The sequence below is a fragment of the Ostrea edulis genome, chromosome 9 (assembly GCF_947568905.1).
Source record: "Ostrea edulis chromosome 9, xbOstEdul1.1, whole genome shotgun sequence".
NCBI lineage: Eukaryota > Metazoa > Mollusca > Bivalvia > Ostreida > Ostreidae > Ostrea > Ostrea edulis.
Window position 1 is genome coordinate 70,138,980 of NC_079172.1, and position 12,500 is coordinate 70,151,479.

Genomic DNA, 12,500 nt, shown 5'->3' on the forward strand with positions numbered 1-12,500 from the left:
TTGTTTCTATGGTATAATCTAAAATATGTGACTTTGTCGTTGTATAATTTTGATTATAAATGTAAGAAATATATGTAATCAAAATGATGTTCTGTATTACTTGAACATGTGGCCAATAATCATCATAAAACGTTCAAAGTAATCGGAAAATGCTTGGGACGTTTCGCACCAAAAATGGGGCGAACCGTCTCAGTGCGAATCGTATTTTGGGGGGCGAATCGTCCCGTGGCGGATTAGAGGAGTTCGTGCGTAAAACTATTCGGAGTTAAACAGAATATTATATGTACAAAGTACTGATACTAGAGTTGCCAAAGAAGCCATCACTGTCAGTGACATCCAAGAATCGGTAAAGTTAATGACACCGACAGGTAAAACTTTTAATATTTTAGCAAAAAATGAATAGTTTCCTTGTTGGCAAAATAAAAGTTTCTTTGTTGACAAGCTTAGACAGATTGAAAAAATCACAAAGACAGCTAGTAGGCCTAGTAAGAAATTCACCGAGACTAAATTTATTAGTCCTTGCTTTTAGTTCTCAAGTTTATATGTAGTAAGTAACATGGGTAGGTTACACTTGATTTTCTATATATAGACGTATGAGTAGTCCTATGACGTAGTCCTAAATCAGACATGTGTGTCATGCCAAATCTCGCAACATTTTACTTTTGACAAAAGTTTTGTTTTTGAAATGGTAATGACGATCGAAGTCTACAAGTACTACTCTAGTAATAAATTCACAAAGCCATCACAGGCGCTTGGGTCTTAATGTACAAATAGTACAAATAGTACAAGTAGGTATAACTATATGTAAACACCTGTGCAAATCATACATGTAATTATACATTGTATCAAACGCATTGGTGACTATATAATGGAAAATCCTGACACACCTTGGATTTTGGAATAATAGACTCTCCCAAAAGTATATAAACAGAGGACTGCCTTAATACAGGTACTTTTAAATTAACTTTGCGGAGAAGGTGTAAGGTGATATATAGTTCAGGGTAAGTATGATGGGAAAACCCAAATAGACCCAGCACTGCATGACGACTGTCAATATTTTCTCTCTCTCGAAATAACAACAGATATAAATTTTTAAAAGCTCAGTAAAATTATATATAAATTGCTCTTGATGTACATTGAAATTTAAAAATATGCTTAGAAAATAGATTTATTTTCTAATCCAATGCCCAAACATGGCATAAGTAGGATTTATACATATTACATATTGATAAAAGGAAAGAATTAAGTCAGAAGACTTTTAGAGATTAAACACAGTGACAAATACGCACACACGAGTTTGGGAGAAAATTACATAGAACAATTGTATGTAACAGAAGGAAATAGCCAATTGATTATCATTTATTAATATAAATTCAGGTAATCAAATGGATCGAGCTCCTAAAGCTATTTAACATATTCTATACAAAACTTGAGGCAAATTGTTATGAGGGAATTTACCTTAATTAGTAATTCATAATTTCAAAATCTTTACAATTCAATAACAATTTAAATTTACATCTAGATAGTACTGAGAGAAAATGCAGGCAAAGACTTTACTGTTACATTTAAACAGTATGTCTTAAAGAAGGTGAATTGGGAAGTATATAAAACAATAATCCTCTCTTCAACTGGATTGAGGCAAATTCAACTTACAGGAATGTGGATCAAGGCAAACTCAACTTAAAAGACAGCACTGAAACATATTTTCTTTAGAGAAGTGGACGAGCATTATAGCCTATATCCACCTCTGTTAACCAACCCTTAATTTTTTATTCTGGAGAATGGGTAAATTCCAGAGCCATTGACAGTTTATGCCTCTACTCCATTATGCCTGGATTAGTGTATTTTACAGGCTATTTCCACAACATTAAATGCATGTATAATCTGTCATAAGAAAAACAGATCTTACTCGCTGATAATCCATTTTCATATGTTCTCTATCCCAGATTTAAATTACAAGTTAATCTCTAGTGGCTGCAGTAGAAAAAAATTGAAAATTTAGAATGATTAGAAACCACTGTTTCTTGGAAAGTTAAAATGATTGCTATTGATATTAACAGAAACATGTTTCCTCAGAAAAATTGATTGTCAGATAGTCTAAAGAGAATACACTGTAATACTGCATGACTTGAGTCAGTATGTTATTATTTCTTTAATTCCATGTAGCTGCTCTCCTTCATATCTGTTTATAATGTCATTTTGTTCTTCTGTCTGTGGGTATGATGGAATTTGATGTCCATCTGTCTGTGACTGTGTGACTTGATATTCATGGGACATTTTGTAAGAGACTAGTGCATGAACTTTCCTGACAATCTGTACACTGTTTATTACACAATGATAATTGATGTAGTCACTGGAGTGTCCTGTAACTATGGTAACTGATGTGGTAACTGGAGTGTCCTGTAACTATGGTAACTGATGTAGTCACTGGAGTGTCCTGTAACTATGGTAACTGATGTGGTAACTGGAGTGTCCTGTAACTATGGTAACTGATCTAGTCACTGGAGTGTCCTGTAACTATGGTAACTGATGTGGTAACTGGAGTGTCCTGTAACTATGGTAACTGATCTAGTCACTGGAGTGTCCTGTAACTATGGTAACTGATGTGGTAACTGGAGTGTCCTGTAACTATGGTAACTGATGTGGTCACTGGAGTGTCCTGTAACTATGGTAACTGATGTGGTCACTGGAGTGTCCTGTAACTAGTATTTGGGTGAAACATGAATAATGTTGAAAATGATGTCTTTGTGGTCTTCACATTTACAAATATTTCATATCATGTGACCAATAAGGATGAACCCTGTAGGGGTTAGTAACTGATTTAGTCTCATTAGGACAGTTCAAGTTGTATTTTCAATTGAATTTGAATTCAGAAGTTCTCTTTTTTCAATAGAATATGGCTGACAGTGCCTCTGGAGTGAGTGTAACAGATATTCCAGATCCGGGGGATACTGCAGAAAAGGACTTGCAGAGAATTCTGGAAGGTCAGCATGTTCCGGTCAATCACATTGCCGTGGGGCTGGACCGGATAGGTATTGTACAACTTCTACAAATTGACAATGTGTTGTACGTTTGAGGATCCAGCTTAGTACCATCTTTTGTGTGCATTCTACATTCAGGAATTTTTTTACCCCTTGAATGCAGGGACCAGCGCCTTCAAGTTTGGAAAAAATAACGATATTTGATTGAAATTGGGAAATTTGTTTCATACAATTAAATAAGAAAAACAAGTAAAAAGTTCACTATTTGATATTTCATTATCAATGTGGCTTAAACAAGCTTTATAATTTCCGGTCTTTGGCAGAGAAAAAACTGTCAAAAATGTTTTGCAACAGAGTGGCACCAAGGTTGGATGGCACCTCATGGCATATTCTCATCAAAGCATCCATCATTTGGGAATTTTAAGGCATCATTTTGGGAAAAACACCTGCTCTTTAGCATTGGGAATGGGGCCGAATTTCGGCCCTCTACAGACCCTAAAAAAATCCCTGACATTAAAGGGTGGATCCAGGAATTTTTTAAAGATGGGGGGGGTTGGGGGGTTCTACCATTACCCAGTAATTTTGATTTTCAAAAGGGGGGGTTCCACAAATGTGTTATGTTTTCGTTTTTTAAAAGAAAATTTTCTAATGAAAGGGGGGCACCCCCCCCCCCTTTCATTAGAAAATTTTCTAGAATAGAAACGCCCTCCCTCCTTCCTTCTGGATCTGCCACTGACATTCTATGCATGCATAAGAAAATATTAGAAATTGTCATCTTAGTCAGGTAATGCATTCCTTCTAGAGGTTTATGATGAAAGCCTGACATCTTAGTCATATTCTCTATGCCCCAGTAATCGGAGATTTGGGGACATATAGTTTTTGCTCTGTCTGCTTATCCACAAAAACTTTAACCTTGGCCATAACTTTTGAACTCTAGGTGCTACGAGTGCTTTCATATTCCACATGTGTATATTCCTCGTGACAAGACCTTTCTTTTGGTACTGACCTCATGAGGTACCCTGGAGTTTGACTTTCTTGTAGAGGGGTATGGGTTTAAGTTGACATTTATGTCTAATTTTTGGTACAGTTATAGTGAACCTCCAGGGCCAGCAAAAAACAGTTTGTGATAACCAGCCTTTGTTACATCCAATTCAATTTTTGCTATTTTTTCTCATAGAGGAGAATATACATCACTTCACAGTAAACATGAATTCATGTGTTCATTATAAGCTTGTTTGACGGTTTACATCATAACATTCACATGTATTTGGATACTCTCATGTATTTACCTGTCAGATTGCTAAATATGTTCACTTATTTCCAGGTAATTTCATACCTAAAACAAAGAAGACAGTGTATTATATTGTGGGAGCAGTCATTATCAATGATGCAGGCCAGGTTCTGATGATTCAGGAAGCCAAATACCTGTGTTATGGACAGTGGTACCTGCCCTGTGGGAGAGTGGAACGAGAAGAAAGCCTTGTGGTATGTAGATGTGGAGATGTTGTGGGAGAGTGGAACGAGAAGAAAGCCTTGTGGTATGTAGATGTAGAGATGTTGTGGGAGAGTGGAACGAGAAGAAAGCCTTGTGGTATGTAGATGTGGGAGAGTGGAACGAGAAGAAAGCCTTGTGGTATGTAGATGTGGAGATGTTGTGGGAGAGTGGAACAAGAAGAAAGCCTTGTGGCATGTAGATGTGGAAATGTTGTGGGAGAGTGGAATGAGAAGAAAGCCTTGTGGTATGTAGATGTGGAGATGGTGTGGGAGAGTGGAACGAGAAGAAAGCCTTGTGGTATGTAGATGTGGAGATGGTGTGGGAGAGTGGAACGAGAAGAAAGCCTTGTTGTATGTAGATGTGGGAGAGTGGAATGAGAAGAAAACCTTGTGGTATGTAGATGTGGGAAAGTGGAACGAGAAGAAAGCCTTGTGGTATGTAGATGTGGGAGAGTGGAACAAGAAGAAAGCCTTGTGGTATGTAGATGTGGAAATGTTGCCATGATGTCATAAACATTTGTATTCCATAGGACCCCACATGTAAATTTCTGACAAATACATGACATTTTAGCTGTCCATGTTTACAAGTATTTTGGCAAGTTATTTAAGAAATAAATGTCGTTTTTTGAAATACACGAGGTTATGAACGTTAATGCTACTTGATGAAGCACGTTTCAGGCGCGTCATGAACAGTCTGCTGGTGTGAAGTGCTGCAGTTCATACTCTCGTGTATTTTCAAAATTGAAATTCGTTTTTTTATTAACATTATTTACATTTTACTTTCATTTCTGTCTGAATTCCCAGCTGTTAAAATAGATGTACTATAATTATCAAAATTCAGATGTGCATTGTGTACAACTGCTCATTCATGAGGAAATGGTTATCAGTACATTTTGTATAGATATCAAAGGAAAAAACATTGGAAAGTTTTTTAAAAAGGTATTCATGGATGGCAGTACATCTCCCACTCCTGTCAAAATAGAGCAGTTCCTAAGTCAACCTGTAGACAGTGTGTTGTTCTAGAGAATCCTTTATTTGTAGTGTGTATAAGAATAAAATCTAAACTCTTTGACAGCTGAACGAGTTCTTTATTTGTAGTGTGTATAAGAATAAAATCTAAACTCTGTGGTAGCTGAACGAGTTCTTTATTTGTAGTGTGTATAAGAATAAAATCTAAACTCTCTGGTAGCTGAACGAGTTCTTTGAATACTGGTTAGTGATCTTGTGATTATTTCCTACAGGAGGCTTGTAAAAGAGAGGTGGAGGAAGAGGCGGGGCTGACCTTTGAACCCACAACTCTGCTTTGTGTGGAGTATGGCTCAGGATACTGGTATAGACTGACTTTTACTGGACGCATTACAGGTCAGGGGTTAAAAAAAATCGTGAGATGTCTACGTAATGAACATCTGCAATATAAAACTATATCTTACAAGAACAAAACTGTTAGTGATTGGTTAAAATTTATCTAATTTGAATTAAACAGGGGGCAAACTGAAGACACTGGATCAAAAAGACAAGGAGTCATTACAGGCAGAATGGATTGACCCTGTTCACATACAGAATAAAACACTTCCCATCAGGTACAGAGCCTCACAATAAAATACTTCCCATCAGGTACAGGGCCTCACAATAAAACACTATCAGGTACAGAGCCTCACAATAAAACACTTCCTATCAGGTACAGAGCCTCACAATAAAACACTTCCCATCAGATTCAGAGCATCACGTTTACATTCACAGAGCGTTAATGAGTTACATGATATCACTTTGATACTATATATAATATATATATATTTGGAAATTTGTAACTTTCTTTTTATTTCTATTTTTATCCTAAATGGGTGAATTTAAAACTGTGCAGATATACATTCATTCATTACTGTGATGTAGCAAATAATGACTTGAGAAAAATTTAATTGGAGTTAAATCATTTTCCAATGTGTATAAACAAAATATAGTGGGGGCAAAAATTTTCATGTAAATAGATTTTAATCCTTACTATGCATACACATTGTACTGAATACAAAGCTACTAAATATGTTTCACAGTTCTTGTGTTCAACCTTGTGACTAAATTATATCTTACATTATACAGGGCTAAAGATATTCTGTCCTTAATCCAGCTGGGCTACAAGCACTGGGAGAAAACTGCCTCACAGAGACACCAGCCCTGTCTCCCTCTGTCCCACAGACACAAGCACATCATCAACAGACCACTGATAGTGCAGAAAATGTCCGACAAGTAGGTCGTTCAGTGTTGCAATCATCAAAAGTAGGTCATTCAGTGTCACAATCATCAAAATAGGTCATTCAGTGTCACAATTATCAAAAGTAGGTTGTTCAGTGTCACAATCATCAAAATAGGTCATTCAGTGTCACAATCATCAAAAGTAGGTCATTCAGTGTTGCAATCATCAAAAGTAGGTCATTCAGTGTTGCAATCATCAAAAGTAGGTCGTTCAGTGTCACAATCATCAAAAGTAGGTCATTCAGTGTTGCAATCATCAAAAGTAGGTCATTCAGTGTTGCAATCATCAAAAGTAGGTCGTTCAGTGTCACAATCATCAAAAGTAGGTCGTTCAGTGACACAAGTATCAAACTGAGAATGTTTAAAATTCTAGGTTCACTGAACGCTATGACTGCTAGTGAGCAACGTAGTATTTTATCAAGTGTAGAAGTAAACCAGTGAAGGTAGTGCTTGTTTTAATGTTAGTTTTATGAGTTTGACTCCTTTTTCAGTGAGATCTATGTGTTGATGAGTTCAGAGGGTGGATCACACTTTCCCTGTGGTGTAGATTTCAGTAGAACACCATCTGCACTTTTGACAGCCTACTTCATTCTCAAGGTACCACCAAAGATCACATCAATATCTAACCCTCTACTGTCAATTCATGATGATGTTCTTTATATAACTCAATATTTTCAATATTTATTTCATAACAGAGTTTTTGAATTAATACATCTTCAATGACTTACAAAAGGTTTCATTGCAATGTTGTGTACCCTCCCAGGGCCAGATATGTAAGCATGATATCAGAAATAGTCTATAATACCATGACTCAAAACTTAGAAAGATACTATAGATATATTATAAGATTATTGAACTTATATTGGTGAATATTAGCACGAGTTGGCTGAAAATGCATGAGTTTGCGAGTGCATTTTGACAGCCAACGAGTGCCAATATTCACTAATATAAGTTCAATAACCCTTTTATTATATAGCTAAAGTATTTAGTTGTTAAATTATATTCCTTTTCACTCAAAATACTCCAAAATAGACGAGAATTCATCAATGTTGGCATCTAAGGTGAAAGTGTGCAATATCAGCATGCATTTCTTAACTGTTCAATATTCAGCATGCATTGGCTTGTTTACGTCGTTAAGGTAAGGTCAATATTGAACGCTCATACTCAGAATGTTTCGGGCACACACAATTTACGCAATGCAAAGTTAGCGTTTAATAAATTCTCAGGATATTAATGCTAACATTCTCTAGATTTTACGCAGATTTTATAATAGACTATTTAATGATGGAGAGAGAGAGAGAGAGAGAGAGAGAGAGAGAGAGAGAGAGAGAGAGAGGTTTTTTATAATAGACTATTTAATGAGAGAGAGAGAGAGAGAGAGGTTAAACAAGATACAATCAATCAATCATTACAACTTAAACTGTCAGGGGTGACATTTTGTTTTACAAATATGAAAGACATGACAAACACACACACACACATCTGCCCAGGGTCTGTCATTATAACCTTTTTATCTGCCCAGGGTCTGTCATTATAACCTTTTTATCAGCCCAGGGTCTGTCATTATAACCTTTTTATCAACCCAGGGTCTGTCATTATAACCTTTTTATCAGCCCAGAGTCTGTCATTATAACCTTTTTATCAACCCAGGGTTTGACATTAACCTTTTTATCAGCCCAGGGTCTGTCATTATAACCTTTTTATCAGCCCAGAGTCTGTCATTATAACCTTTTTATCAGCCCAGAGTTTGACATTAACTTTTCTATCAGCCCAGGGTTTGACATTAACCTTTTTATCAGCCCAGAGTCTGTCATTATAACCTTTTTATCAGCCCAGAGTTTGACATTAACTTTTCTATCAGCCCAGGGTTTGACATTAACCTTTTTATCAGCCCAGAGTCTGTCATTATAACCTTTTTATCAGCCCAGAGTTTGACATTAACTTTTCTATCAGCCCAGGGTTTGACATTAACCTTTTTATCAGCCCAGAGTCTGTCATTATAACCTTTTTATCAGCCCAGAGTTTGACATTAACTTTTCTATCAGCCCAGGGTTTGACATTAACCTTTTTATCAGCCCAGAGTCTGTCATTATAACCTTTTTATCAGCCCAGAGTTTGACATTAACTTTTCTATCAGCCCAGAGTTTGACATTAACCTTTTTATCTTCCCAGGGTCTGTCATTATAACCTTTTTATCTTCCCAGGGTCTGTCATTACAACCTTTTTATCTGCCCAGGGTCTGTCATTATAACCTTTTTATCAGCCCAGGGTCTGTCATTATAACCTTTTTATCAGCCCAGAGTCTGTCATTATAATCTTTTTATCTGCCCAGGGTCTGTCATTATAACCTTTTTATCTGCCCAGCTGGGTTTGACATTAGCCTTTTTAATCTGCCTAGGGTTTGACATTATAACATTTTTATCTGCCCAGCTGGGTTTGACATTAGCCTTTTCAATAAGGAAGCCGTTTGGGACAGTGACTGAAATTTTGTGCTTGCTGGGTTTTTGAATTATCTGCCTCAGCTTTCATTGGTAGTCTGGCAACATAGCAACAGAAAGAGGGAGGGGGGTTTCCCACTTCCTGCTGGGAGAGCTATTTTAAAATATTCAGTTGTCAAATTATGCTAGATGGCAATAAAAACTTCAAACAAAAAGATAGATCTTAGATTCTAAATTAAATTACTATCCCATCAGATTACTGGTTTAACAAGATTCACGAGCCCAATCAAATTATTACTAGTGCAAGGATTTGGCGTGAATTTACCACTTAAGATTTATTATATTTAAGAACATCATGCTGTATGAAATCCTTTTGTATTAAACTAGACACATTGTATTTTACCATGCTTTTTAGATTGATTTTTTTAGGTGTTCCACAGTGTAGCCTTGTTCTTGATGCTTTGATTTTGATACGTATTTTACTTTAGGAGGCCATGGGCAAGGTGAAACTACGACCCAGGATCTGTGGCCTGATGGGTATAGAACATGGAGGCGAGCCCGGGTGTAAGGAGGATGGGATTTGCTTCACCACCCTTGTGTCTCTGGACGCCCCAGATCTCCCCGTCATCCAAAATCCTGTATACAAATGGATGCAAGTCAAAGACCAAACTCTCATTCACAATATTTGTTTCCTGTTTGAAAAGGGAAAGATTGTGCCCTTTATTGATTTAAGTGTTAGGAAGACTTAGGTGTTTGTACTTGGACTTTTAGTTATGTACTGGAGATTAGTAATGGGATCTTATACACCAGGTTATCGTTTTGAAGTGAACAATTACAGGCTTTCAAGAAACTGTTATGAAAAATGTAGGTCCTGCAGGACATGTACCTGTTGTTATTTTTGTGATGATCTAGTTTGTTTTTGGGATACAGAAGATCAGAACTACAACAAATTACCATGTAGTGTTTTCCTCCTTTGATATACAGTGCTCGTTTGTAACTTGCAATAAAAAACAGTAATAGTGTATGTTACACAAAAATTATAGGCTGTTCTAAAATTTTGGAAAACTCCTTGGATTAAAGAGAGGATAAAATTTTTAGATATGAACATCAGGATACCAATCTATTTTTGATTTTTGTTATTGGTATCAAAATTTCATATTGCTTTTTTTTTTTTTGCGGGTGTAAAATTTGGCGGTCTTCTAGCTTATGGGTATGCAAAGAATATATTTTGGTAGACGTGCACGTTATCAAACTTGAAAATTGATCAACATTGTAATGTCAATAATTTATTGTCAGGCACAACTGACATAAAAACACTTTAGTTTATTTTAACACCCCCCCCCCTCCCTCCCACCTCAAGCTGAAGAGTACTACATGAATGTAAACAACTGCTATACAGAGTTATCTTTCTTGCAAAAATTTAGCTATTAGAAATGTAGCAGCATGATACGGAACTGCTAAAATAAAGCCTAATTTATCTTCCTGCTAAAATAAAGCCTAATTTATCTTCCTGCTAAAATAAAGCCTAATTTATCTTCCTGCTAAAATAAAGCCTAATTTATTTTCCTGCTAAAATAAAGCCAAATTTATCTTCCTGCTAAAAAAAAAAAAACGCAGTATGGTAGAGTGACCCAAAATATTAAAGAGAATCATTTTTTGGTCATTTCCCTTGCCTTTAAGTCTTCCTTCTGACAGTAAACCTAAATTTATATTGGGCTATATTTGAAATAAGATACATTCAAACTTCATTATCACTAACTCTGTGGGGCCAGATAAAAACTTTTAGATATCTTAGGGTTCATGGTATTGAAGTTGCAATACATAAAGAAAATATAGGTAGGATGTCCAACTCACTTTGACATAGCCATGGTATTTGAGATATTGAAGTTTGAAGTTCAACTGAACTCTAAATACAGTATGGGAATTTACTTGAACTTTGTTTGAATGAATTTCAAAGCTCTGATAAGGAACACTAGCTTTTTAAAGTACTGCAAGGGAGGTTTGAAGCCAGTCTTTTTTTCTTTTGTTATATGAAATACTTTTTGGGGATTTGTTGTTCTACAGAAAATTTTTTGAATTCATGGATCATATTTTTTTAATATGTTTTTTTGAAAACTCTGCTTGTCAATTTGAAACCCCCAAAAAAAATAATAATGTGCTGTGCCACTGTGTTAATGAGTGTATTTTTATAGAAAATATTTTATATGTTGTAATGAGATATGAAAGAATTCATGGAGTACTAATCATACAGCAGAATGTCTATGATGAGTTAACCTGCAATTTTATCTATGTATTCTTTTTCACCATGTTCAAAATCTTCAAAAGTTATTTTTTTATTTCATAAAACATATTTAGATGAAGATTTTTTATTGTGATGACATTGTGTTATGGTATAGGTTTTCCCCATCTGTCTGTCTGTCTGCATTAGCTTTTTCGTACCGAGGTTACATCTTTCACATGAGGACTACTTAACTTGGTCAGTTGATGTTTCTTCTAGGGGGGGAGGGGGTGGTATGTCATAACCCAAAATTTGCTCAGTGTAGCCTTCTCCTGGAATTTTATGGCTCTACCTCAGATTGTGTCCAAATCAAATCTTTCACACTGAATTCCATGGCCCATCAAATTCAGTCATCTGAATCATCTTGGGGGGAGGGGGGGTGTATGAAGGTGTTTCATGACGAAAAAGTAGGTCACGCTGGCCTCATTTTTGAATCGCAATTGACAGTGTCAGAGCTTGTGACTTCGAGCAATGCATCATGTACACCTGACTCCAGATGGGCATATCATGTACTATTGCTGTGCACATCAATTTAACTGCAGCATTTTTATAGCGATGATTTTTTTAAATCAGCATTTTTACAATCAAAATCAAAGGAAAAGAATTGAGTCTTCTTTTAGAAGGATATGAATATGAAATGTATTTTCTAATTTGAATCTCTACACAAAAAATTCACTAACCTGTTTCGTTTTAGTATCTTGTGTGCATATTTTCCAATTGACCTCTAGCTGCAAAGTCAGTAAAGGCGAATGTTGTACACCCAGTATTAAGGTCCTCCGAATGTCTGAGTATAGCCTTGATATCAGAGATACAAAGACATTCAGAGGGCCTTTGTCACAGCATAGCCAATCTAGGCATACAGCATAGCCAATGTGGGCATGCAGCATAGCCAGTGTGGACATGCAGCATAGCCACTGATGGCACACAGCATAGCCACTGTGGGCACACAGCATAGCCAATGTGGGCATGCAGCATAGCCACTGGGCATGCAGCATAGCCTATGGGCACACAGCATAGCTACTGTGGGCACACAGCATAGCCACTGTGGGCATGCAGCATAGC

At 36.4% G+C, this 12,500-nt stretch overlaps 1 protein-coding gene across 2 annotated transcripts in view; it reads left to right on the forward strand.

The window, feature by feature from the left end:
• Positions 1-228: 228 nt before the first annotated feature.
• LOC125657580 (8-oxo-dGDP phosphatase NUDT18-like) overlaps positions 229-12,500 on the forward strand; it is a 13,020-nt gene continuing 748 nt past the window's right edge. The window contains exons 1-8 of one of the 2 annotated variants that reach the window (XM_056150483.1): positions 229-368; positions 2,894-3,032; positions 4,306-4,466; positions 5,717-5,837; positions 5,959-6,055; positions 6,570-6,716; positions 7,214-7,319; positions 9,649-12,500. The exon at positions 9,649-12,500 is cut by the window's right edge and continues 748 nt beyond it. In XM_056150483.1, the coding sequence (XP_056006458.1) occupies positions 2,897-3,032; positions 4,306-4,466; positions 5,717-5,837; positions 5,959-6,055; positions 6,570-6,716; positions 7,214-7,319; positions 9,649-9,909 (1,029 nt within the window). In that variant the 5' untranslated portion in view covers positions 229-368; positions 2,894-2,896 and the 3' untranslated portion in view covers positions 9,910-12,500. Of the gene's footprint in view, positions 369-923; positions 1,002-2,893; positions 3,033-4,305; positions 4,467-5,716; positions 5,838-5,958; positions 6,056-6,569; positions 6,717-7,213; positions 7,320-9,648 lie in introns of those variants that run through there. The other variant, XM_056150484.1, reaches the window with a different exon arrangement.